At 41.1% G+C, this 25,482-nt stretch overlaps 1 protein-coding gene across 1 annotated transcript in view; it reads right to left on the bottom strand.

Moving 5' to 3' along the window:
• Positions 1 to 25,482, bottom strand: part of ADAM10 (ADAM metallopeptidase domain 10) — a 233,465-nt gene that overhangs the window by 57,140 nt on the left and 150,843 nt on the right. The window contains exons 5-6 of the mRNA XM_089667687.1: positions 12,079 to 12,182; positions 8,587 to 8,739 (exon numbers count right to left, since the gene is read on the bottom strand). Of these exons, the coding sequence (XP_089523813.1) occupies positions 8,587 to 8,739; positions 12,079 to 12,182 (257 nt within the window). The remainder of the gene's footprint in view (positions 1 to 8,586; positions 8,740 to 12,078; positions 12,183 to 25,482) is intronic.

Here is a 25,482-nt window from a genome sequence, read left to right as displayed (position 1 = left end):
ATACTTACCATGCTTCTTAGCAAATTCCCTGTGGTGTCTTTTTTCCAAAAAGCCCTTTAAATGCCTGAAGATGCTTATTAGATTTTGGGGTCCTGAACTTGGCTAGACTGCCAAAAAGTCTCTCACATGTGGTACCCTCACACTCGGGAGAAGTAGCAGAATGTATTTTGGGGAGTAATTCCGCATAACCCCATGGCATGAGTGAGCAATAAATAATTTAAGTAACAATTTTGCGTAAAAAAAAAATGTATACTTTTTTTGTCATTTTCCAAAAACTTGTAAAAAAATAAATTCTTCTATTGACTCAATTTGCCTCTCAGCAAATAGTTTGGTGTGTCTACTTTCCAAAAAGGGGTTGTTTTGGGGGGTGGGGGCATTTTATGCCCAGCATTAGAAGTTTACGCCACACATCATTCACTCATCTAACCACCTGAAGGCTAAGCAGTTTCTGACACTTTGTTCAAATGAAAAAAAAAAAAAAATCAGTATTTTTTGCTAGGAATTTACTTTGAACCCCCAAACATTATAACAAGCACACACTCTAGTGAATAAAATGGTGGGTGCTGCAATCGTGCAGCGATTTTTCAAACCCCACACTTTGTTTTTTTTTTACTTTGAATGCACAAAAATACAATATATTGACCAATTATTTGGTAATATCTAAAATATGATGGTATGCAAGGTAAATAAATACCAAACCTGACATGCTTTAAAATTGCATGTCCTGTGCAATGGCGACAAACTGCATACATTTTTAATATCCAAAGGCAATGCTTTGTGAATCTAAAATGGTAGCTTGTAAAGGCTCTTAGAGGGCATCTAGTGCTCGAATTACTGCCCTTGATCTGACGGTCGTGACGAGACCTCACATGCATGGTGCAACTTCTGTTTACATACTGGCACAGGGTCAACCCTTTTTTTTTTTTTTAATGCTATCACAGGTAATGCAAATAACCCCTATAACTTCAATGGGCATTATCATATATTCTTTTTTGAGAAATCTGGGGTCTATCAGACTCTAGATATCTCCTCTACCTTTACATTATCTAATCTCACCAAGATTGGTGTGATCAGATGCTTTCCCAATTTACAAATGGTGCTGTTTACATCCTGCAAAACTGAAGTGATGAAATGCTCATAGCTTCCAATTTCTTAGACTATAGAGATGACTGGCACCATTCCGGTCTTCAATCAGCTCTATGGTCAGCTGGCAGAAACACCGGCTGCATTCTCAGGTTCCCTCGATGGCAAGGGACCGCCTGAGAAGGTTGTGGAAGGCAGTGGGGGGGGGGGGGGGGAATGAGGGCATCATCTTCAGCTTTTTGTAAAAGCAATCCTGCAACAAATTAGCTGCTAGGTGTGCTTTTGCATGAAAGCCGATCGCCGGCTGTAAAAACCGATACCAGGATGATGCCTGCAGCTGTAGGCATCATCCTGGTATAACCAAAGTCCAGTGATGTACCAGTACGTCGCTGGTCAGAAACATCTCTGCCACAGGAAAAAAAAAAAAAAAGTGTGTGGTATGCCCACCCTAAGAAAATACCGCCCTGCGTCCACACAGTTCTTATGGTGGGCACACATGCCACATGCGCCAATTCCAAGATTGTACAAATGTCTAAATAATGGCACACTTGAATAAAAATTGTCCACGTATAAGTCCCAAACTATCTTGCCAATACTTCCCATGTAGTTTGGGCATCTGGGGGGCTCCATCTTTTCCCTCGTAAATCCAAAACTTATATGTATAGCCTGTTGTCCTCTCACAGGTCTTACACATCTTGACCCCATATCTGGCATGCTTGCTGGGGAGAAACTGTTTGAATGCAAGGCAGCCAGAAAAATTAAAGAGACTCATCAACGCAGATTTTTTGCTGGGGGAGTATAGACATCTGCAAATTTTTGGATAAGGTGATTTACAAGGGGCTGAATTTTGTGGAGCTGGTCAAATTCAGGATTACCCCAAGGATGACAGAGTGTTGTCGTTGACATGCATTATGCTCTCATATCTATGCCTGGCCATGGCAGCAGAGAACACGGGCATATGATGAATCAGGTTTGTGGACCAATACAACCACAATTCATTTTTTTTTTTTTTTTTTACTAATGCCCATTTTCTTGGTGGTTGCGGGACAATACTTGTGCTCGCCACTGTACCAGCTTGTACTGCACTTATGGGACTCGCCACGTCACCAAGTGATTCTGCAGTGCTGTTATGTGAAAGACCAGGATGTACTAGGCCACTGGTGCTCACCAGTTCATCAAAAGCTAGAGGGGCACTAGTACTGGCACTCTGCTGCATATGACAGTCATCAAAATTTACCGGCAAGTGCTAGCAGAGATCAGGCCTGATTCTGCGAACACTAGTTCTGTGTGCAATGTATCAAGTGACAGTGACCTACTGGCACTGCACTTGCTGGGGGAGAAGGGGGAAGGGCTAAGCGTAGGGGCTAAATGCAGGTGACAGCAGGTGCTGGGGCTGATCCTGCCAACGTTTTGTTTTGGGGACATTATACTAATGTGAATGCTGGTATAGTGCTGATCTGATCAAAGGTATTGATCCGTTCAGACACTATACTAGCAATGGAGGTTTATTGTGTATGAGCGTGCTCCTGGCAAACAAGGGGTTCAATTACTGGTGCACTGATGGGCAATCTGGCGCTATCTGGCAGGGGAGTGAAAATCAAGGGAGCGCGAATCACGTATATATGTGATTTTGCGCACCCGTGCCATCCTCTAGCAGTATTTCTGCTATAGGGCGGTCAGGAAGCAGTTTAAGAAGCGGTTTGCACCATAGCGCTGTGTTACTTTAACTGACAATTTGCGCAGTCATGCAGCGCTGCACCCAAATTAAATTTATATCCTTTTTTTCCAACAAATTGAGCTTTCATTTGGTGGTATTTGATCGCCTGTGCGTTTATTTTTTGCGCTATTAGAAAAAAATAAAAAGACTGACAATTTGAAGAAAAAAAAAGCATTATTTTGGACTTTTTGCTATTAAAAATGTCCAGTAAAAAAAATAAAAAAATAAAATTTCATCATAAATTTAAGCCAAAATGTATTCTGCGGCAAGTCTTTACAAAAAAAAAAAAAATGCCAATATGTGTAAATTAATTTACGTGAACGTTATAGCGTTTACAAATGGCGGTAGATACTGGAATTTTTTTTTATACTAATAATGGCGGCGATCAGCGACTTATAGCGGGACTGCGGCGGGCATTCTGACACTGAAGGGAACTGACTTGGTGTCACTGACATCCCCAGTGACACTAATACAGTGATCAGTGCTGAAAAAAAAGCACTGACACTGTACTAATGGCACTGGACAGGAAGGTGTTAACATTTGGGAGCAATCAAAGGGTTAACTGTGTGATGGGAGTGTTTTACTAGGGGGCGGGTGTGTGTGCTTCACTGTAAAGCACACTGATCGGGATGGCACTGCTCAGCCATCCCAAGCAGTGTGCCCAAACTAACAGAGAGAAGGGCTATTGGTAAACAATGCAGCTCTCCTCCCTGCCGGTGATCGCTGGTAATCACCGACTGGGACCCGGTGATTGACACCAGGGGCTGCCATCGGCGGTCGCGCGCGCCCCCTACGTGGAAATAATGAATCTCGTATATACGTATACTCAAGCGGTTAAATATTTATTTCGGTATTTACAGTACTGTGCATGCTTATGTTTATATTGTCTAAACATAGCAAATGGAGTAAATTGGCTATAACAAAGTAGGATTTATACATTATATTAAGTATTTGAAGGGAAAATGTCTGTTTATAATATGTTTGCAAAAAGAAATTCATTTTCCAATTGCATGATAAAGAGGCAGTAAAAATGCATTTTTTTTTTTTGCCAAGTCTGTTCTATTTTTTTGTTTCCTGTACTGAAGACGACAGGAAGTGAGGAAAACATCCCCTTTTAAACTGTTAGTAGAAGATTTCCCCTCACTTCCTGTTCTGGTGACAACTGTAAAACAATGGATTTCCCATCACATTCTAACCTGGTGACAAAGAGGGTGAGCCAACCAGATTAAGTTTTTCAAATGATCCAGTTTTAGCTATCAGGTGCTCACAGTACCTTCAGTTTATGACTGACACCATAAATTATCTGTAGGCCTTTACTGTAGACCAGGGGTCGCCAAATGTTCTGAAGGGCCAGTTTTCTGGTCTTTTGACTTTAGGGGGGCCAGACTGTAACCAGTGGGAGTGGAAAATGCAGTAGAAATAGTTTCCAATCATTGGTGTCAGTAGAAGGAATAGCACCCTATTACCGGTATGAGTGAGAGGAATAGTGCCCCAAGATTGGTGTCAGTGGAAGGAATGGTTCCCCAACACTGGTATCAATGAAAGAAATTTGCCCCAATAGAAGTGTCAGTGAAAGGACCGGAGCCCCAACATTGGTATCAGGGAAGGACTGGTGCTCCAGCATTGGTGTCAGTAGCAGGAATAGTGCACCATTGACGGTATCAGTGAGAGGAAAAGTGTCCCATCTTTAGTGTTAGTGGGAGTAATAGTACTCTATATTTTAGATCAGTGGATGGAATTATGCCCCATTTTTTATGTCAGTGGCAAGAACAGTACCCCAATGATGATACCAATGGGAGGAAATGTGCACCATCTTTAGTGTTAGTGGAAGTAATAGTGTTCTGTAGTTTATATCAGTGGGGGGAATTCTGTTCCAATGTTGGTGTTAGTAGAAGGAATGGTGGCTCATTTCAGCGGGAGGAATAATACCCCAAGGGCCAGTTAAAGGAAAAACAAAGGGCCGCATCTGGCCCAGGCTGCAGTTTGGAGACCACTGCTGTAGACCATCTTCTTCCAGTTTTCGCATATGCTATGGGTTTAAAGATGCCCTGATGTTCATTGCTGTAACAAGCAATTAGAAAATCAGACATCTTTCATTATCCAGGTGTCCAGAACAGTCACTATGTAATTTCTAGAGACTGTAGTATTTGAAAATGACACGGTATTACCAGTTTCTGACCAGTGCATAGGCACCAACAATCATTTCAATTTAGGTTCTAGTAAGGCATGTGTTGCTCATTTGGTTATAATGTAAATCCTAAGAAATATACATAGCCAAAACAAGCAATACTTAAAATGAGGATTCATCATGGTGAAAATGACTTAATGTGTCATGTTCCTTCACCACTACATCCTTCCTTTATGGCTGCCATTTCAATTTTAGCTTTAAATGCAATGATGAAACATAGCAATGTATTATTCTATAAGACTTTTACCCTAAGGATTTTCAACCCTAAATGGTCATGAGAAATTTCTTGTGTGGCTGGGCTATTTCTAGTAAGGCAAAACGCTAAATTTATCATTTGACATCAACACAGACTGAAGAAAGAAAATACTAATGCAGGAAGAACAGGAAGGGAAATTCACACATTTCAAAATAAATTACTAGAAAAAAGTAAGTCACTGGACTGAGCCTACAGTCCATTACAGTAAAGATATCTCAAGGGGCCAAGGTTGCTGCTGGATGATAATGTGCTTGGAAGTATTGAGGGTCAAAGATATTAAAAAATTTTTCTAGTTGTAGAAAGCCAGATCATGGAAACATGAGTCAAGCGAGGCAGAACAAAGAGTGAAAACTGAACCTAAAAAGGCAGATATATGGCCGAGGGCATTGTCGTACAGAAACAGCCAACTGAATTATGGCAGGCACAGTCAATGGAATAAATTACCGTATATCTACCTATGATTTCAATTCCATTTTAAACAACAATAGCCAACAACTAGCCCATTAGCTCCAATCATCGCATTTATTTCACTCAATGCACCAAAACAAAAAAAAAAAAGAAAAAATACAACAAGAAACACCACAGATTTTTTCATAAAACTCACAAAGGTTTGGGGTTGAGGAGTTTTAAGGTATTAAGGTTTAAACTTAAGCTAGCAATACATAGGCCAGTTTATTACTTTAAGCCAGAGAGAAAAGAGAAAAAAAAAAAAAAAAAGGAACATATTTCCCCATCCACAAATTTGATGTGGATGAGGAATCCTCCCTGCTGTGTCCTTGTATTCTGACAGTGGGTCTCCTCCACCAGCACAATACACTGATCAGTGCTGCAGCCTATTGGCTGCACACACTGATTGTGTAGGAATTTACAAAGAAACTGGTTCATGAAAAGACTATCAATAGATCGACTTCTCATGAACAAGAACGACCACACATTGATCGAAATTCAGCTGCCTCCTGCTGAACCGTACGAATCAGGATCCATGTATGGCCAGCTTTACGCTTTCATGGCAACAAAAAATATCTGTCTCTTGGAGCCCTAAATCTTGCCTTCTGGGTGCCAAAACAGTATTATAAATCACCTCAATGGCTGTGGTAAAGACTTGGGATACCTACAAACAGAAGGCTAACTGCAAGGCTAGAGATGTATGCTCAATATAATTCCTCTGAACTACAGCAGTGACACACTACAGCAGTGGTCTCCAAACTGAGGCTCTGGGGCAGGATGCGGCCCTTTGCTTGCTTTTATCCAGCGCTTGGGGCATTATTTCCTCCACTGTCAGCAACAGTGGGGATAGTTTCTGCCACTGACACCAACGATGGGGCACTGTTCCTCCCCCAGATACCAATGATGGGGCACTATTCCTCCCCCAGATACCAATGATGGGGCACCATTCCTCCCCCAGATACCAATGATGGGGCACCATTCCTCCCCCAGATACCAATGATGGGGCACCATTCCTCCCCCAGATACCAATGATGGGGCAATATTTACTAACACTGACACCAGGACATTTTCTACTCCCGCTGGTCAAATTCCAGCCCCCCTAAAGTTTGAAGCACAGAAAACTGGCCCTTTGTTTGGAGACCCCCGCACTAAGTGATGTGTTAAGCAAAAAGGATGAGGAGCATTCAAAAGATTTTGATGTACTACTAAAGCACACTCAATCATATTACATACATTTTCATGCCTTGATTTCTAGGGTTCTGCTTACTGTTCATTATGCACAATAAATGCAATTTCATGCAGCAGTAAAATGTATGTGTATATAATGAGGTGCAGCCCAAAAACAAAGTATAGAGTTTTTTCTGTTAAACAAAACGCACGGCATAGCTATGATATTCTTGCAAAAAGGTTTGTAATTCTGCAAAGCCAATTTTATGATTCACACATTTGCCACCCAGCACTGAAGGCTGTTGACACATGTATTTCCTGATTAAAGTGGTTGTAAAGGCTCAAGGTTTTTTTTACTTTCATGTATTCTATGCAGGAAGGTAAAATACCTTCTGTGTGCAGCAGCCCCCGTAATATTTACCTGAGCCCCATCGTGATCCAGCAATGTGCACAAGAGCTTCGGCTCTCCCAGGGACTCTCAGTTTTCATTGGCTGAGCGAGCCATAGAGGAGAGAGGGGGCGGGGCCGAACCACTGTTCTGCGTTTGAATGGACATGCAAAGCAACAGCTCAGGAGCTAGCCTGCTCAGGTGCTCCCATTGCAAGCTGCTTGCTCAGGGGCCATTTGGCAGGAGAAAGTTGCCAGGAGCTCCAGCAAGGGACCCGAGAACAGGAGGATCGGGGTTGCTCTGTGCAAAACCACTGCACAGAGCAGGTAAGTATTGTATAACATGTTTTATTTTCTTTAAATGCCTTTAATATCACTTTAAGGCCCCTTTCACATGGGGCAGATTCCATTTCGATCATCAGGGAATACCACTGAAAGATCTACTTCTGAGCAGAACAAACGAATGACACATATGTCAGCTCAAATTCTACACAGCGGACACGGACATAGCCCGCTCAACTCTACGGGCGGCCAGGAGTAAACAAACTCTGCTGTCCATTTATACCCATCTACCCTCAGATCTGATCTGCCGAAACTGAACAGGACAGATCCCCTTCCGCTTTTCTTTAGCGGACCACATCCAATGGTAGGCCGGTGTAAATGGACAAAAGTCCATTTACACCTGACTGTCCAAAGGAATGCATGAACATTCCGATCAGGTCCATCTGAAAAACTGACAGGTGGGCCTGGTTGGATTGCCCGTGTGAAAGTTGCCTTAAAAATGAATGTTTGGAGTTCAGCATGTTACCTCTTCACCTTCAGCCTCCTAATGGTTAGTGAATAAGCATAAGGGTTTCCAGCTGCTGGAACTGTTGAAGTACAACTCCAATGTGCTGATTTATTAGACTCATACTAATGAATAAGCAGCTCCTCTTTAGTGAGCCAACCTACAAAACAGTAACACTAAGCAAGAAAGAAGTCTAGTGGTCTGACATAAATGTGTATCACTAGAATTAAAATCCTGGGACAACTAAAACTGAAAACATAGCAAAACTAACAATGTATTAAGCTGTTTAGCTAGAGTTACACTTTGAGTACAGCAGCAAGTCTCACAAGAACTGCTTAACAAATTGTGCACGTGTAAAGAAGTCTTGACCACAAAACAGTGAAAAGGATATCCAGTGTTCAAACTACTGCACCCTATCCTCTCTGAAAAGGACGGACCATACTCTAAAGTCTATTGCAGAGCTGCATCAATGCTTCCGTTCTATTAATGCAGTAATCCTTACTAGAATGTAGCTGAATCAAAGTCTTCCCATAGTAATAAACAGTAGGCTTTACCTGGGCTATCACAGCTTCTCTTGTTTCTCCATATCGCTTATAAAATAGATGATCGGTCTGAATGTACAGCTGACAAGTATTTTTCTCTGCCTGAGCAGCTCGCTTCTTCCTAAGGATGACAGGACCAATCTCTTCATGTTCATCCACAGGTTCCTAGGATATTCATAAGATAAAAAGGGGTGTTACAAATGCTAATATTAAATAAACTGAAAAAAATTTGTTTATTAAAATTAAAAATGTATGTGAAGATGAGAAACATTAAATTACCATCTGCATGTTTCCGGGTAAGTTCACACCACTGCTGTGCAGTACCGCATGTTATCGCAATACACAGTAGTGCCATTTATTCTGAATGGCACCCCAATGCACCATTTCAATGAACATGTGTTGCTGCTGGTAATACACTGTGTGTTGCAGTGCTCTACATTACAAACAGTACAACATGCACCTTTTCTGGAGCGGTTACCTTAGGCAATCTATTCAAAAGAATAGGCTGCCTTAACGCAACATACGTCAAGGTGCACATAACACAGCACATAGTAAGAAGCATGGATACAACCATAAAGTGACCATTCAGTGACCGTCACAAACGGCAATTTGTAGCAATGTGTAATGAATTAAGTGAGCTATGAATGAAACGTGTGACAATGATGCTTTTGTATTAATTTTGGTAACTCTAAAATGAACAAGATTGGGTGCAGCTCTTCCACATTACAAATATAACCAAAACTGGTTCCTAGATAATCAGATTACATACGGCAGTTGGATAGACTGGTGCAACACAGTATTTCAGGGAAGAAAAACTGAGGCCCTGAGATGCCCTTAATGCATCTCCAAGATTGATTTAAAATTTTTATTGGAATGTACCTGTAAAGCGAAAAGCTAGGCAGAAACAAATTCTATTACGTGGTTAAAGTGTTACTAAAGGCAAATATTTTTTTGTAGCTTGGGATACAGTGGAGAGGTATTAGAACTCTTGTCAAGTTTTAGAGTTCAATCTTTTTATTTGGTTTTGTGGCAAAAAAAGAAAAAAGTACAAGAAAGCATGTATATGTAAGTAACGGTGATGATATAAGGTGTGTCACGCATCAAATTGGGCATTTAACACAATCAAAAGAACAATACAAGACAGTTGAGGTATCAAGAACACAAATTAAAAGGGGAGAATTTGTCAATAGAACTGGTTAACTGAGTATTAGTTCTGGTTTGCTTCCATCAGGGAGGTGGTACACTTGGCCCTACCTCTTTCGCCTCCTGTCCCAATTCAGACAACTGCTCAGACTGTTGAACAGCAGTCTTTAGGGTATATATACACATTGTTAATTGATTTTATTATGGTTGTTACTTTTTATCTATTTTTTATATTTTTGGTAAATATTATATTTTCGTGAATATCTTCTTTTAGATCCTCCTTGTGGGTACATTTCCCTTTTTGCGTTTCTTTGGTATGTTGCATTACAAGTAGTCTTTGGATATCTTCATTTGGGTATTCAGGTAGGATTGGGCCTGCTTTTTGTTCTGCCTTTCCTTAGTTTGTGACCTTCCTGGGGACTTTGAGAGCCTGAGGGCATGGAGTGGTGAGTTGTCTCCTCTCCCTAACCCCTCCCCCAATCCCCAACAACAGTTGGATACATAAATTGAATTGTGTTTTTCCTCATGGTCTGTTGGTCACTATATGATGCGGAATGTTAATATGACGACTTGTGCACAATCGATAAATTTGTTGCGTTATTTTGTCAAAATCAACAAAGGTTAAAAAAACAAACTGTGTATTTTATCCTATGTAAGTGATTGTCACTGGCACATAAAAACATCGTCCCATCTTTGCTGTTGATTGTTGGAAATTCAGAAGATAAATTCCAGTCAAACTGAGTTTATTCACTGATGATGTGACTCTTTATATCACCTAGCCCCACACATACCTCCCCAATATTTGGTCTGTTTTCACTGAATTTGCTTCACTATTGGGACCAGAGGTGAATGAGAGTAAATCTAAAGCACTTAATGTCACCTTAGCACCGGACAGCCTTGCTTCCCTCCAACATAATTATGCATCCCCGTGGCAAACTCTGTACATTACAAAAATAATTTGGATCATTTACTGCGAAGGTCCACCTTAGTAAGAAGCAGACTGTCCAGGGGCCTTTGTCTACCACATCTTCTAAAATACTACCAGGTGGCTCAATTAGCCCAAATCCCAAAATATCTTGCCCATTCAGATCTCTATTTGGGTGTATTTGGAATCTCTAGGCTGGGATCCTATCCGTGTATTTTCAGGTTTGATTGCGGTCTGTGCCCCCATTAGGGAGGACTATTTGTCCTGTTTACATCATCGAAGGTGAAACAAAATCCCAAATTTTGGGTTGAGATCAGAACAGGAAAAGAGGGGGAATCTTCCAGTGGGGACACTAGTTCTGGTGACATGCCGGGGGAGTTCCTCACTTTGGAGGGATTTCCTCTTACTTCCTGTTTTGGCTAAGGGTAAGAAGTGAAGGGAATCTCCAGAATGGGACACAAATGGCAAAAAAAAAAAAAAATGACAGGGATTATCACCACTTACATTACTCCCTGTTATGTCATCACTGGTCTTGTAAAGATCAGCTGCTTACGACTAATTTATCTACTGACATAGGCAGGCTCCCAAAACTGCATTTCCCAGGAGATCTTTCCCTACACAAAGCATGTGGACAAATTCTTGGACATCAACGTGGCAGAATTGCTTTGCTAGTAAAGTAACCAAAGTATTGATGTAGAGTGCAGGGAAATCCGGTTATACATTATCCATATTTCTGAACCCATACACAGTGGGTATACCTATGGTCTGCAAACAACTTAGACTGTCAATGGCCCTGGACTTGTATAGCACCCTGTAGGTAACTAGACTCATTGTAACAACGTGCCAAGGTGAGTGCCTAATGCAAGGTCCTGTGCCTGAAACAAATATTACAGACCAGGCCCACGCAAAGTGGGGTTCAGGGTCCCCAAGGTGGATACTGAGGGTTACCGACCTGGAAACTGCTAGGCATCCGTAGGCAATAAGCAGTCAGACCGTGACAGAAACTTCTCCAGAGGAGAAGAGGTCCATCACCCAAGGACACTAGCAAAAATTAACAGCCTAGGCAGGGTGATAAATGTATTTATATCCACTTCAACCCCATTGGCTGATTAACAATTTACTTTGCATTGATCTTTCATTAATTTCATAAACAATAAAGGAAACTTGTTTAATAGGTCTTCAATTATGGCATCACCAAAAGCAATCCTTCAGAATTTCAAATGAAAGTTCAAATGAAAATCTATCCATGTACAGCCAGCTTAAGCAGTGTAAACTTTTAATGAACTACATTTAATATAATTTACTATATTAAAAAATAAGCTATATAATAACAGCGAACATACTTTATAATATATTTCTTCTTTGAACATAAACAAGGAATTGTGAGCAACGAGCCTTTTAAGGCTCTGAAGAAACTGTCAAAAAACAGGACTTACCTGCTTCTCTGGTTCAGTTTGAGCCGACATCTGATATAATTTCATTCTTTCAAACACAGAGTGATCTGCACATCCCCCCTGAGCTCCATATTTATGAGGATACTCTGGAAGGCAGAAATTCAAGAAGGTTACAAAACTCCCAAGGCTCAAAGAGCTTTTGTTGAAAACTCATTAAAACTATTCTAAATCACTTTTTGGTAGAAAACTTCCTCTTTATCTTGGAGATTAATCTCAATTTCATATTGTGTTAGCAAAAATATTTTCAAATTTAGAAATTTCCAGATCAATTCAGGGTAAAATAAAAAAAAAAAATTTGTAAAACTTTGGATAAGAGGCTAATTACACAGTTGAAATATATGTATTGGAACTTTTAGACATTAAAAATGATTAATAATTTGTTTAGCAAGCCCGCTTTTCACTTTGCAGGTTCTAGTCACCTTCCCTTGCTGGATCACAGCAGCTCAATCTCCCTGTACACACCATGAGAATATCGGACCAATAATCGTCCCTTTATGCATGCTAATCTCATATCGATAATGAAACGTTTCCCAAAGTTACGAAAACTGTCATAGGACAGAATAAGAATTCGGAAGTGATGTCATGTATTGTAATGTATTTGTACTGTATTTTTGGACAAAAACTGTTCTGGTTAAATGAAAATGTTCTTGCTTGTCCCTTTGAATAATTTCAGATGAAAGCGGTGTACCGATAAGATTATTGTACGATCGCTTCGAAACCGGTATTTTTTGTAAGATTTTCTGAACGTGTGTACTCGGCTTTAGGGTCGGTTCACACTATACAAATGCAGTCCAGATGTGTTCCGGAAGCGTTTCTGCGTGCACCTTTTTTTTTATGCGTTTTTGGTGTGGTCGAGTTTCCCCCCCCCCCCCCTCTTTTTCTTCAATTTAAATAGGACCGTGTGCGCTCAAGTGCGTTCCAGTACGTTTTACTGCATTCCAGTACAGTTTAGTGCAGAAAAAATGCTGCATGTTTTTTTTTATACAACCAGAATGCACTGGAGCTGCAAGCACTGGTGTGAACTATGACACTGACAACCATGTAACCTACTTTTCTGTGCGTTTTGGATACAGAAAAAAAAACAAAAAGCACCCTGAAAGTCATGTAGTGTGAACTGGCCCTTACATTTGACACAATTACAATGTTACTATGCAGATATTTTTCTTCTGCACATATTGACAAACAGATGGAGCAAAATACACAACAGGCAGATTGTAAAGCCACACAAATTCCAAAAATAAACATATTAAACATAATCCTGTTCCAAATATCCCACATTTTTCAATCAAGGTAAGAGCACAAAACTGGTATTAGAGGTTAGAGTTTCAGTTTATGTATGACTAATTTACAATGTCAACCATTTCTTCAATACATTCATACTCTTGCCAGGTGCTTCACTGTACATTATTAAAACAGCACAGCATTGGGACACCTTGAACACCCATCACTATCCTAAGCGGCTAGAGTATTTGTAAGAATACATTTCTATGGTGAGCGGATACATCGGGGGTCCTGTGCTGCAGCTTTCTACTGCCATTGCAGTCTATAAGGGCTCGTTCACACTAGGCTGTTTTGCCAACGCTTGCCAAACGCCCCTATAGCGTTTGGCAAGCGTTGGTCCGGTGTTTGCGGAGCGTTTTTAACGCTCGGCAAACGCTCCGCAAACGCCGCGTGCGCGGTTTAGCGGCGGTTGCTAGGCGTTTGCCGAGCGTTAATAACGCCCCACAAACGCCTATAATGCATTTGGGTGGTGTTACCGCTCCGCAACCGCGTCGCAACCGCACCGCAAACGCCGGCCAGGCGTTTGCGGAGCGGCAGCATAGACGAGAATAGGAGGCTTCAAAGCCTCCTGACTCGACCAGAGGCGTCTGTTTTGCCGCGACGCAAACGCTCCAGTTAGAACAGCACCATGTGCTGTAATGTGCAGAGTTGGCAGAGGCGTTTGGGAAGCGGTAAAAACGCTTCCCAAACGCCTCTCTGCCGCCTGCACACAAGGCTAGTGTGAACGTAGCCTTACTGTAGGCAAGTGCCCCATATAAGTCCAAGGTACAAAATTAGTTATGTGCAGTGCAGTACAGTGGCCAGGAAACTAGTAAGGTGCGACCCAGTGGTAGGTGACTGCAGCAGGATCTAGATAATGGTTGACAGAAGCCAAGTACCCCAATAAACAAAGCTGCTCTCAAGAGGGCAAGCAAGAATGTACGAGTAACAGGTGTAATGATCCTTTATTTTAATTAATTTATATTTCTATAGCAATTTGCTCCCTGAGGACTTTATCTGCTCGTTACCACTGTGGGTCTCTGGCACTGCCATTTTGGATAAGGGTGTTTGCTGTGGCTTCTTAAGAAACCACAGCTGACTCTTTGTGAATGGCCCTGCAGCCTCCTGAACATGTGACGTGTGCCAGAAGACAGCAGGGAAAGGGGCGTCACCCTCGCCTAGGCAAGAATTGTAGAAGTTGGAGCAGGTAAGCGATACAAGCGATACTCCTTTCGCCCCTAAAAAAACCTGTAACTCAGAGGCTGGGGGGAGGGAGCAAACCAGCAGGGTTTCACTTTTGATGAAGTTCCACTTTAATCCAAACAGTCCATTTATCCAACCCAACACCCCTCCCCCCCTTTCCTGTTTTAGAGGGCGCTTTTCTCTACCTGTCCCATTAACAATAGTGTAATTGGGACCCAAAATTAAAAAGAAAGAATAAACCCCTAAAACTTTTACTTCAGCCACCTAAAGTGGTTGTAAAGGCTTAAAGTTTTTTTTTTTTTTTTTTTTGTTTTTTTTTAACTTCATGCATTATATGCATGAAGATAAAAACCTTCTGTGTGCTGCTCCCCCCCCCCCCCCCCCCCCGCCCCCTAATAATCACCTGAGATCCCTCTTGATCCAGCGATATGCACCAGAGCCTAAGCTGTCCCAGGACTCCCTCTGCTCATTGGCTGAGACAGCAGCGGTAACCACTGGCTCCCACTGCTGCCAATCACAGCCAGTGAGCCAATGAGGAGAGCACAGGAGGGCAAAGTGGAGCTGCGGCTCTGTGCATTTTATGGACGCATAAAGCTGGGTTGAGAGCGAGCATGCACCAGTGCCCCCATAGCAAGCAGTTTGCTATTGGGGGTATTGGTCAAGGGGGAGGAGCCAGGAGTGGCGGCAGGGGTTCCGAGAAGAGGCTCAGGGTTGCACAGTGCAAAACCACTGCACAGAGCAGGGTAGAGTATGAAGTTTGCCATTTAAAAAAATAAATAAATCTGAACCTTTAATACCACTTTAACTCTGATGCCTGTGAATGCGCTGTTCCTACACTTCTGATCTTAAAATTAAGGCAAGGTTCAAAAGGGCAAGTTGTGTTCAAAAGCTCTTACTATTCTTCAGAGATGTAGATTCAATACAGATTAATAAACTCTTCTCAAGATGCAAGCAGCCTTATAGCATTCTCCATTAATCAGTTTAAGACCTGGATCAAACTGGGTGCGACTTGGCATGCGATTTGCATGCCATGCGACTTGGAAATCGCATGCCAAGTTGCACCCTATTGTCCACAATTACAGCGGTCATATCAGTGCGGTTCCGACTTGGTCGGAGCCACACCGATTTCTAAAAGTATTGCATGTACTACTTCTGGTGTGATTTGCATACACATCTGTGTCAGATGTCTTGCAAATCACACCTCAAATTGCAATGACATCCAAATTTGAAATTGTGCGACTTACAGTGAAGTTGCATGATTTCAAAGTCAGGATCGATGTGACAGGGTGTTAAGCTCCGTTTTCACAGCTAATTGACACAGTAGATGTTCAGTGGTTCAGGTCAGGTTTAAACCAGGATCAAGACAAGTTTAGACCAGGTTCAGGACAGGATTTTATCCTGTTCACAACTGATGACTGAAAGGATTAAATGGAATATAACTGAATCCATTTTGTATACACTAATACAAGATGCAAGTTTAACATATATATGAGATATGTACACACTAAACAAAACAGTCTATGACAGCTTCATGTAGAAATCAGTGTTTTTGCAAACTTTACAAAAAAGCAGATAAGCTTTACTCTCATTTCTGAAAAGTTGTAACCACAACTTGGGCGTTGGGTCAGATTACAGCCATGGTCTGGGTGTTAGACCAGATATGGCGTAACAGATAAAGCAGAAGAGTGAAAATGCAAACCTCATACAAATAATTGTTGAGTTAAGGTAAAAAAAAATGTACCGTATTTTCCGGCGTATAAGACGACCCCCCTACTTTTCCTGTTAAAATATAGGGTTTGGGCTATACTCGCCGTATAAGACTACCCCCCTCTACCAACCAATCACGGCAAGCGATGTACCAGTATTTTCTGTGCACACTGCATACAAAGCCTGCTTGGATTGGGTGGGTCAGCTCTCCCTGCCTGCCCAGCCCTCCCTGTCTCCAAGATGATCTGAGAACTGCCACAGTTATTAATATATAATAATTAATGTTAATTACCGTATTTCCTGCAAGGTACTGCCTAGCTGACGCTTCTGCACATGTCTTCGGCAGCAGTAGACGATCGCTGATCACCATTCCTCGCAGAACTGCATGAGACGTCGGATGCAGCCGTTCAGTGCTCGATTGAGCTTGACTGAAACTGTGATATGCAGAGAAGGGATACACATCGGGTAGCGGCAAGAAGACGCTTCTGCACATGTCACAGTTTCAGTCAAGCTCAATCGAGCACTGAACGGCTGCATCCGACGTCTCATGCAGTTCTGCGAGGAATGGTGATCAGCGATCGTCTACTGCTGCCGAAGACATGCGCAGAAGCGTCAGCTCGGAAGTACAGGTAAGGTTTCAGCACAACACCCGGCGTATAAGACGACCCCCGACTTTGTAGAAGATTTCCAGGGGTTAAAAAGTCGTCTTATACGCCGGAAAATACGGTACATGTATTTGATTGGATGGTCTGAGGGTGTGTTTGCCCAAAGACTATAGTATAATAACCCTGATGTTATGCCAATAAAACTGAAGTGTTTGCAATTGCAACGGAGGTGACTTGAGTGCATTCACTTTCCGAGATCTCGTAGCTGTGTCCAGGTGTGACCATTGGTATCTTGAGGGGGCCCCCAAGGAACAAAGGAAAAAGACCACCTACCTACTTTCAATGACATGTGCAATTCCAGAAGAAGTCCCCATAAAAGTCAATATCCTGTAACTGGACTGCAATGCTCAAAAATGGGTCAGGACTCTTTCAATCTGCACTGCCACTGCATCAGACATATGTAAACCGGCACCATAGGAAGCAATGTTATTTCACATGTCATGTGGATTGGATGCGTTTCAAACCGCAACCAATCTGCTCATATGTAAACCGGAACTTAGGGTTCGTACAGCACTCACTGCACAGAAAACGAGGTTGGCTTACAATCCTAAATTAAACCAAAATACAAACCAAGGTGAGATAAACAAGGCTAAGAGGTGCCAAGAAAATGTCATCTACACCAATTTACTTCATAAAACCCAAGTGAAATCATTTAGAAACTGCTACGCTAAGCAGAACAGCTGACAACACAGTGATGAGCTTGCATGCAAAAACACACAACGGACCAACTTTAGGCTTTGATACCATGACATTTTAAGTATTTTCTACATTTGAACAGTACTTGCACAGTTCTCAGGCAGGATAAACAAAAGAAATCAATTGGTGAAGCTTACAAAGAGTACACTAGTACAAAAAACAATATTGATGAACCTCGAGCGACAATCTGACATACATGCTGGTTATTTTGTAAAGTAAACGCAGAATTGTATGCGAGCAACAGTGTTGGAATAAAGTTAGCAAGCACAAAGGCTAGTCATGCTTCCTGACTGCTCTCTGGAATAAATATAAGAATGGCGCTATCTGAAGGCACCTATTATCTCCCCGCTCTCCATTATGCTAAGAACAAAATCTCCAATTGAGTCATCAGCCTATTACTACTACTTACAAACATCACAAGCTGTGAAGACGGATCAGTTGACCTGGGAGACCACATTATTATTAGCTCTAATTGGACTGCTATCCCTCCTAACGATTCTGTCATGGCAACAGCTGATCCTCCTTTCAACAAGACATCTAACAAAAAAAAAGTCCACCCTCTGTGTGCTGAAATGTACAAAGGAATTAACAATTACTTTGTGTCCATCTGATAACAACCAAAGTGCCTTCAACATCCTGAGGTTTTTATCATGTAGTTTAGAGGGCAGCAGCCACATATGAGAGCCAAGTGTAAAATGGATCGGTCATTAAACTTTACTCTTAACACTATCTATAAAAAAAAAATCCAAATTTAAAAATGAATAAAAACTGTAGTTTTTAGAACATTCAGTCAAGACCATTTGTGACAACCAATTACTACTACTGAATTTGTTTCTTTCAATCAAGGTAGATGAGAATATCAAAAAGATTGTCGCTGTACACAAGTGATTACAATCTAGAATCAGAACCTTCTAAATCGATGAACACAGCTTGATTTAATTGCTTATATTAAATTACTCTCCCTCATATTTTCGTCCAATGTTAAAGCGATTCTAAGGCTTCATTTTTTTTTTGGGGGGGGGGGGGGGGTGCAACATAACAAACATGTCTATACTTACCTACTATGGGCAGCTTGCAATGGGGGCACCTGCTGCTACGGAGCCATGGCATTCTGTCTCAGCCAATGAGGAGGCAGAGACCCAGGACAGCCCAGGCTGTCATTCACATCACTGAATCGCAATGAGGCATAGGTAGGTATTGAGGGGGCTGTGGGCGATGCTGCACACAGGTTCTTTACCTTCATGCATAGAATACAGGCACGTAAAAAAAACCTTGAGCCTTTACAATCACAAAGGCCTCTGTTCATTGAAATTAACGAATCACTAAGCGTTTTTTTCTGCCAAAACTCTGCTGCTCTTGGAAGCACTGGAAGTGGGGTTTTTTCCAGCCACTAAACACCTCTAAGTGGACACATCGGGCAAACATGCTGGGGAGTTTAGAAGCATTAAAAAAAAAAAAAAAAAAAAAGGGTCAGACCTAGGCATCATGCACACAGCGATTAAAATGCAGCTTTTTTTCAGCACATAAAAGCACCTCAAAGTTAAGCCTGTGTCCATGCACACATAGGCAAATTTCAGGTGTATTAGAAGAGCATTTACAGACATCAAAAATAACAAAAAAAAAAAAAAAAAAAGGCATATTCAGGAGAGAAGCTGAAGAGCAAAAAACCCACAGAACGAGCCTAAACGTGCATGAAAGCTAGACGCGTCTACCGCTTATGCATTCCGATGGCCAGAAATAAAGCTGAGCTCCACCCAAAAGGGGAAGTTCCGCTGGTCCCCATTAAGGATTGGCACCTTTGAGGAGCATGTACCTGGAATGGATAGGTACCGGCTCCCAGTTCCGTTTCCATCGCCTAGGCGATCGGAAGCGGAAGTTGTCCTCCCACTTCCTCGTAGTCTTCTGGGATACATGACAGGCCCCAGAAGACTACGGGACCATTCAGAAAGTGCAGCCCTACTCGCGCATGCGCAGTGGGCACCTGGCTGTGAAGCTGCAAGCGGTCACAGCCAGGTGCCCATATTGACGATGCCAGCTCCAGGAACACAGGACGGCTGGTGAAACGGGCTGTGGGGAAGACACCGCAGGATCAAGGGACAGGTGAGTGGCTGTTTTCATAGCTGCTGACGTGTTTTTTTTTACAGTGTGACTGGAACTTTAATGTTTTGACCAATGGAATGCATTAACGCTCAAACACTAGATGTGCCTAAGTGTGTATGCAATATTATTTGCTACGCAGCCAGGCATTCTGGTGTTTAGAGGGGCTAACCTCCCCCCCTAGCCAAAAACAAAGCATTTCAGCTGGATCTGATCTTTAACATGTCATTAAACCCACATCATTAAAAGCTATAAATAAATGGTGTATTACATGCTGTTCATACTTAGTCACTATTGGACTCGTTTTCTGTATTGTGCAAAAAAAAAAAACCTGGTTGATCCTGCTGTTCTCTACCCTCCCTCCTGTCCATGTCCCCAACACAGCTGGGGACTTTGCATAGCAGTGTTTGGCAACTACTGCACATGCTCAGTTTTCAGTGAGTTTCTGAGCATTTCCTCCCCATCACATCTCAGCAGCCCATATGACTATAGAGTCACTTATGTGGGCATATACACAGGGGTAAATGACAATCAACTCCCTCCCTCTCTCCTCCATTCCCACTAACTTGCTAAACACAATGAGGGTGTGATATTACATCTTGGTTGATGGAAGCTTCACCTCCGTTATTCTGTTAGACACAGGCTAGAGGGGTGTGACAGCATGTGACAGGCAGTAATCTGCCCTCACCATAGTTTTGCCAAAAAGTAATAAAGATTTGATTTCAAATATATGTTTGTATGACAATTTACAATAGTTTATTGATATTTATTTTTACACTGTAACCAAAGACTTTTTTGTTTTTGGTTTTTTAACATGTGACCAGAGGCAGAGAACAAGAAGCTCCTCCTACCACTGTTTCCCTGCAGACAGCCTGGGAAAGAGCTGGGCCATGTGACAGCTGTATATCGATTGCCAAAAAGGTACTTTGATTTTTTAAATTTTTTTTTTTTAATTAAAAGAATTACAGTGCCATCATCCATATACAGAAAGAGAAGGGATAATTCTTAAACAGAGTGGGTTTTGTTCCACTTTAATAAAAGAAGTAGCCTAAAATGAAATTCAGTTTAAATTGTGCAAACAATACCATCAGCAAAAAAGAAAATAAATTAAGGGAAATCAAGGATGCCAGTCAAGTATATAAAGCAAACCATTATACAGTATAAAAGACAATGCTTAAATATGTATTTGAAAATGGTTTCAAAGTTTTTCCAACACAACTGCATTACATTTAAAGGTTTAATTCTGATTAAATATATACAGAATCCCCTTTAAACCAATTACTGCAATGAAAAAACCCACTGATTCTGAAGCAGCTGTATTGTGTGATTTTGAGAGCGGACTCCCTAACCTGGAGGAAAACAGTTGATCACAGCGGGTCAGAAGTTCTGCCACTGGCCACTGCTCAACAACTGAAGAGGCTGTTCAGCGTAAAAAGTCTAAAACCCCTTTTCAAATGTAATCAATACCATAATGAATTATAACTTTATCAGTAGAAAACATTTAAAAAGTGATATCCATCTGGGTCTATTTAGAATCTATATCTTCACTATCGCTACCTATCTTCATTCAAGACCTGACATTTGATTGTTCTGAACTCTGAGCAGAAAGTTATATGCAATAGTGCAAAAAAAAAAAAAATCTACTTTTTGTGCACCAAATGACTCTCCAAATCCAGATTTACTTTAATAAAGAAGCATTGACATCATTGTGCTGCACATAGCCTGTGCAAAAATCAGAAGTGTGAGAGGCGCAAAGGAGGTCCTCCTACTGCAGGCAGAGTATTACAGGGGGGAGGATATACAACAGGTCACCCTACACAAAGGACAGAGAACAGCAGTGCCTGGTTTTCTTAACTCTAGGAAACCCATGCACAGAGGCACAGAACTGGAAAAACACACAGGACACCAAATGCATAGGAATACACATGCCTCTGGTGTTTAAAAAATATTTGTTAAGCTCGGAGTTCAGCTTTAACAATTTATTAGTGGATGCTGTATGCACTATATTTAAACACAGGCAGATGTCATCTAATCTCTTCTTCCAATTATTTGAAGCATGGATCAAAGATTGAGAAGACTAGGGAAACCGTACCCAAGTGTGAACTGAGAGTTAATTTATCTCCTAAAGAAGGATTTGCCTACCTAAATTAAATCATAAAAACGGATTACTGGAGTGCAAAATGATGACAATTAATCTAAAATCAAACGCAGCCCTCCAGAAATGGCAATTACCTTTGCTGCAACTTTAGTGATCAAACAGAGGTCCTTCTGGGCATCGTAGAAGAGTCAAACAAAATCTATTTCAAGGCTCACTTGTATTTTAAGACATCAATATTTTAATATCTGCCATATGTCATCTGCGTCAGTCAATGTTACCACACAGATACAACATCAATTTGCTAAAATGAGAATGCCAGAATGGAGAAAAGTTCCAGTGAAGTATTTATAAACTGGATCATTAGAATGACAACAAAAAGCAATTCTCAAGCAGTGGTCTAGAAAAGGCACAAACTCCATAGGGCTACTGCAGAACATTTGACCTGTATTGGCCAGATGTCAAAGGACACTTCACAGCCTTGCAGTTATATAGCTTTCAAAGTCTAAGTGCTTCCAATTCAAGTGCTTCCCACCAAAATGCATATAATGTGTTTTGATGCTTTGGCAACAGGTATTAACAAGTCTTGTTTAATATCCATTAACCCTATCCACTCTAATTTTAAAGAAATCCCCTGAAAGCACGCATCAAGACACGTCAACACACAATGGAAATGTCTCCAGACGACGCACTTGTTTAGTCCTACAAAAAAAAAAAACACTTACACGCACCACTAAATGGGCCTTGATTAAAAAAATAAAAATTAAAAAAAAAAAAAAACACCTGCTGCATTTTTTATACACTGAACTATACTGGAATGCAGCAAAATACATAAAACAATGGTATGCACCTAAAATGCATAAACAAAATGCACTGGAATGCACATGTCCCTCTTAAAAAAAAAAAAAAAAGAAAAAGAAAAGAGGGGAAACAGAATGCATCAAAAGCGTGCATGCGGAAATGCATCCGGACTGCGTTACTATGGTGTGAACCGGCCCTTAAAGATGATTGCCCTGGTGAACAATAGTTTACACTTTCCCTGCACTTTAAAGGGTTAGCAAGCCTTTAAAAAAAAAAATCCTATGCAGTCCATAAACACCATAATTTATTCGATTTTATTAATAACTTACTAGATTTAAAAATAAGCATTTTTGCTCTTTCCACACCTGAAGGGGTGTCCAACTTGTGGCCCAAGACAGCTATGAATGCGGCCCAATACAAAATCGAACAAAAAAAAAATTTCCGTAAAAATAAGTTTATACTTAGTGAACACATGCTGCCGAAGAAAAATTTTACAGTGTCTCTATACTTGACTTTTAAGTTTTATTTTACCAAGGAAAAATCTCCCACTGTTCACAATCCTGCCTTATTCATGTCATCAGTTTTTCAGCAGCACCTATATTTGTAAGCAACTATTTTCAAAATATCTGATATATATTTTTATATATATATATATATATATATATATATATATATATATATATATATATATATATATATATATATATATATATATATATATATATATATATATTTTTTTTTTTTTTTTTTTTTTTTTTTATTTATTTTTAATTACTCAGATAAGTACATTATCTGTATCAGTGATCGTTAACGTGATTTTTGCAACTTTTCCTGCTCATCAGCTATCATTATTGTTCGTGTATTTTCATGAGTAGCCCAAGACAATTCCCTCTACTTCCAATGTGTCCCAGGAAAGTTGAAAGGTTGGACACCCCTGCTGTAGGCCATTTGTACTGGGATTGAAGCGTTCCCCAAATGCTCTTTATATTTTTCAAAGCTCCATCCAATCTTCTTTCGAAGAAGGACCAGCCTGTAACAATACAGTGGCGACGGCAGTCCTTTTCCCAAGTCCCACACATGCAGTTTTCTCCTTATTTCAGCCGCTGAACTCATCTGTGTCGGCAAAAGACTACTTGCACAGGGCTGAGGAGAAGGATGGCCCTTGCGCCCCCTCCCCAAGGGGGTGCTGGTCCTATCTGTTCCAGGCAGAGCTTTTTTGGGCCAGGCCACTCCTTACGCAAATGGCCTGCATGTTTAGAAAGAGCATACTTTATATAAATGCATACTTTACAAATCTGATTAGTTTAAGGATATGAAAAGGTGTTTCTGGACTTCAGTAGTTTTTTTTCATATTTAAAAGGTGAACGAATCCTCTTAAAATTTTATCTAACGCCCCCATACACCCCCCACCCCAAAGACTGATTGACTTTTTAGAAAGATGTTTTGGAGGACAGAATAATCAGGAGTTGGCCAGTCTCTGCACAGAATTGGTACTGGAAGGTGCAGGGTGTACTGGAAAGGTTTTGCTAGCCTTTAGGGACTTTAAGAGATCCCCAGACTAGTAAAGTTAGTAGTTTCAGCTGTGGGCCCCTTCATTCTGAGTTTGCTATATCATGGTAGTGATTTTGGACATAAAATCTAGCACAACTGTAGAAATCTCCTCCCTGGCTAAAGGGGAGGTCATTGAGCAAGGACAAAACTGGCATAAAACCGCAAGACCGCTGCAAATGGTAACTGCAGGAAGAACTACTCCAAGCTGAAAGGCAGGTACAGTATGTAAAGCAAACATGCAACACTAGTGAAGCAGCACTAATTTCTACAGTGTGTTCACAGTTTCTGCAAAAAACTATGAAAAAAGGAAATCAATGGGGGCGTTTAACACTTATACAACAATTATAGTCTGCCATCCTAATGTTTAGTTGACAATAGAGTTTTCAGAGACTTGCTATGGTCCTGGAACTGAACAGCGCTCTGCAGCTAACAGACAGTACATAAGGGACTGGAGAGTATGCAAAGTCCACATTTCATGTAATCTTCGCCCCTTCATTGGGCGTACTCTCATGAGGATTTCTCTGGACTTGTAAAGTGTTCTTCAGCTAGTACAAAACAAAATGTCAGGGGAGTGTCACAATCAGAGCCCCGTGCCCTAAAGTCATATTACAGGCAGGCTGTGCAAGCTTCGGTTCATAGGACTCAGGTACAGGTACAAGGCAGTGTCAAGAATTAGCAAAACGGATGACTGCATAGAGAGTTGAGTTCGGCAGCGCAATGACAAAGACTTAATTGAAGAAAATTGTATCTGGATAATTGAAAACTGCCCAGAAAAAAAAAATGGTTCAACTTTCCTCAACAGATAAAAGATGTTTATCCTCTTAGGACACTAGAAATAAAACCTGAAGAGTAGGAGGGGTTATACAGTATCTCTCCAGCTAACATTTTACTGCCAGTATCTAATTTGTCCTGTAGGTGGCAGTGTAACCAAGTTGTCTCTAAATTCATCCCTAACCCCCCCCCCCCCCCCCCCCCCCAAAAAAAAAAAGCCAGCAAAAGAGTTCCACAAGGGCCAGCCAAGGTTTGGACAAAAGCACCAATCCTACCCACCACAAACAATACAGTAAATAATCACATGCTCGACAGGCTTGCTGATTTGGGTTAAATGAACAGCTAATATTGAAAAATAGTACAGCTTCATTACTACAGGTTACAACATTAAATTTGCAATACATACTACACAGTTTAAAATGACACTCAGAACTTTTTAAACAGGCTACAAGCAAATAGCCACTATGTGAATTTGCAGTTCCCAAAGCAATCTGATTCCTGGGCAGCACTCATATACAAACAGTTACATACTGGCAGAGT

This window comes from Staurois parvus, unplaced genomic scaffold (assembly GCF_062004578.1).
Source record: "Staurois parvus isolate SC_StPar_1 unplaced genomic scaffold, SC_StPar_1.0 ptg000054l, whole genome shotgun sequence".
Classification (NCBI taxonomy): domain Eukaryota; kingdom Metazoa; phylum Chordata; class Amphibia; order Anura; family Ranidae; genus Staurois; species Staurois parvus.
Note: the sequence above shows the minus strand (reverse complement) of the source record. Positions and strands in the feature narration are given on the sequence as shown.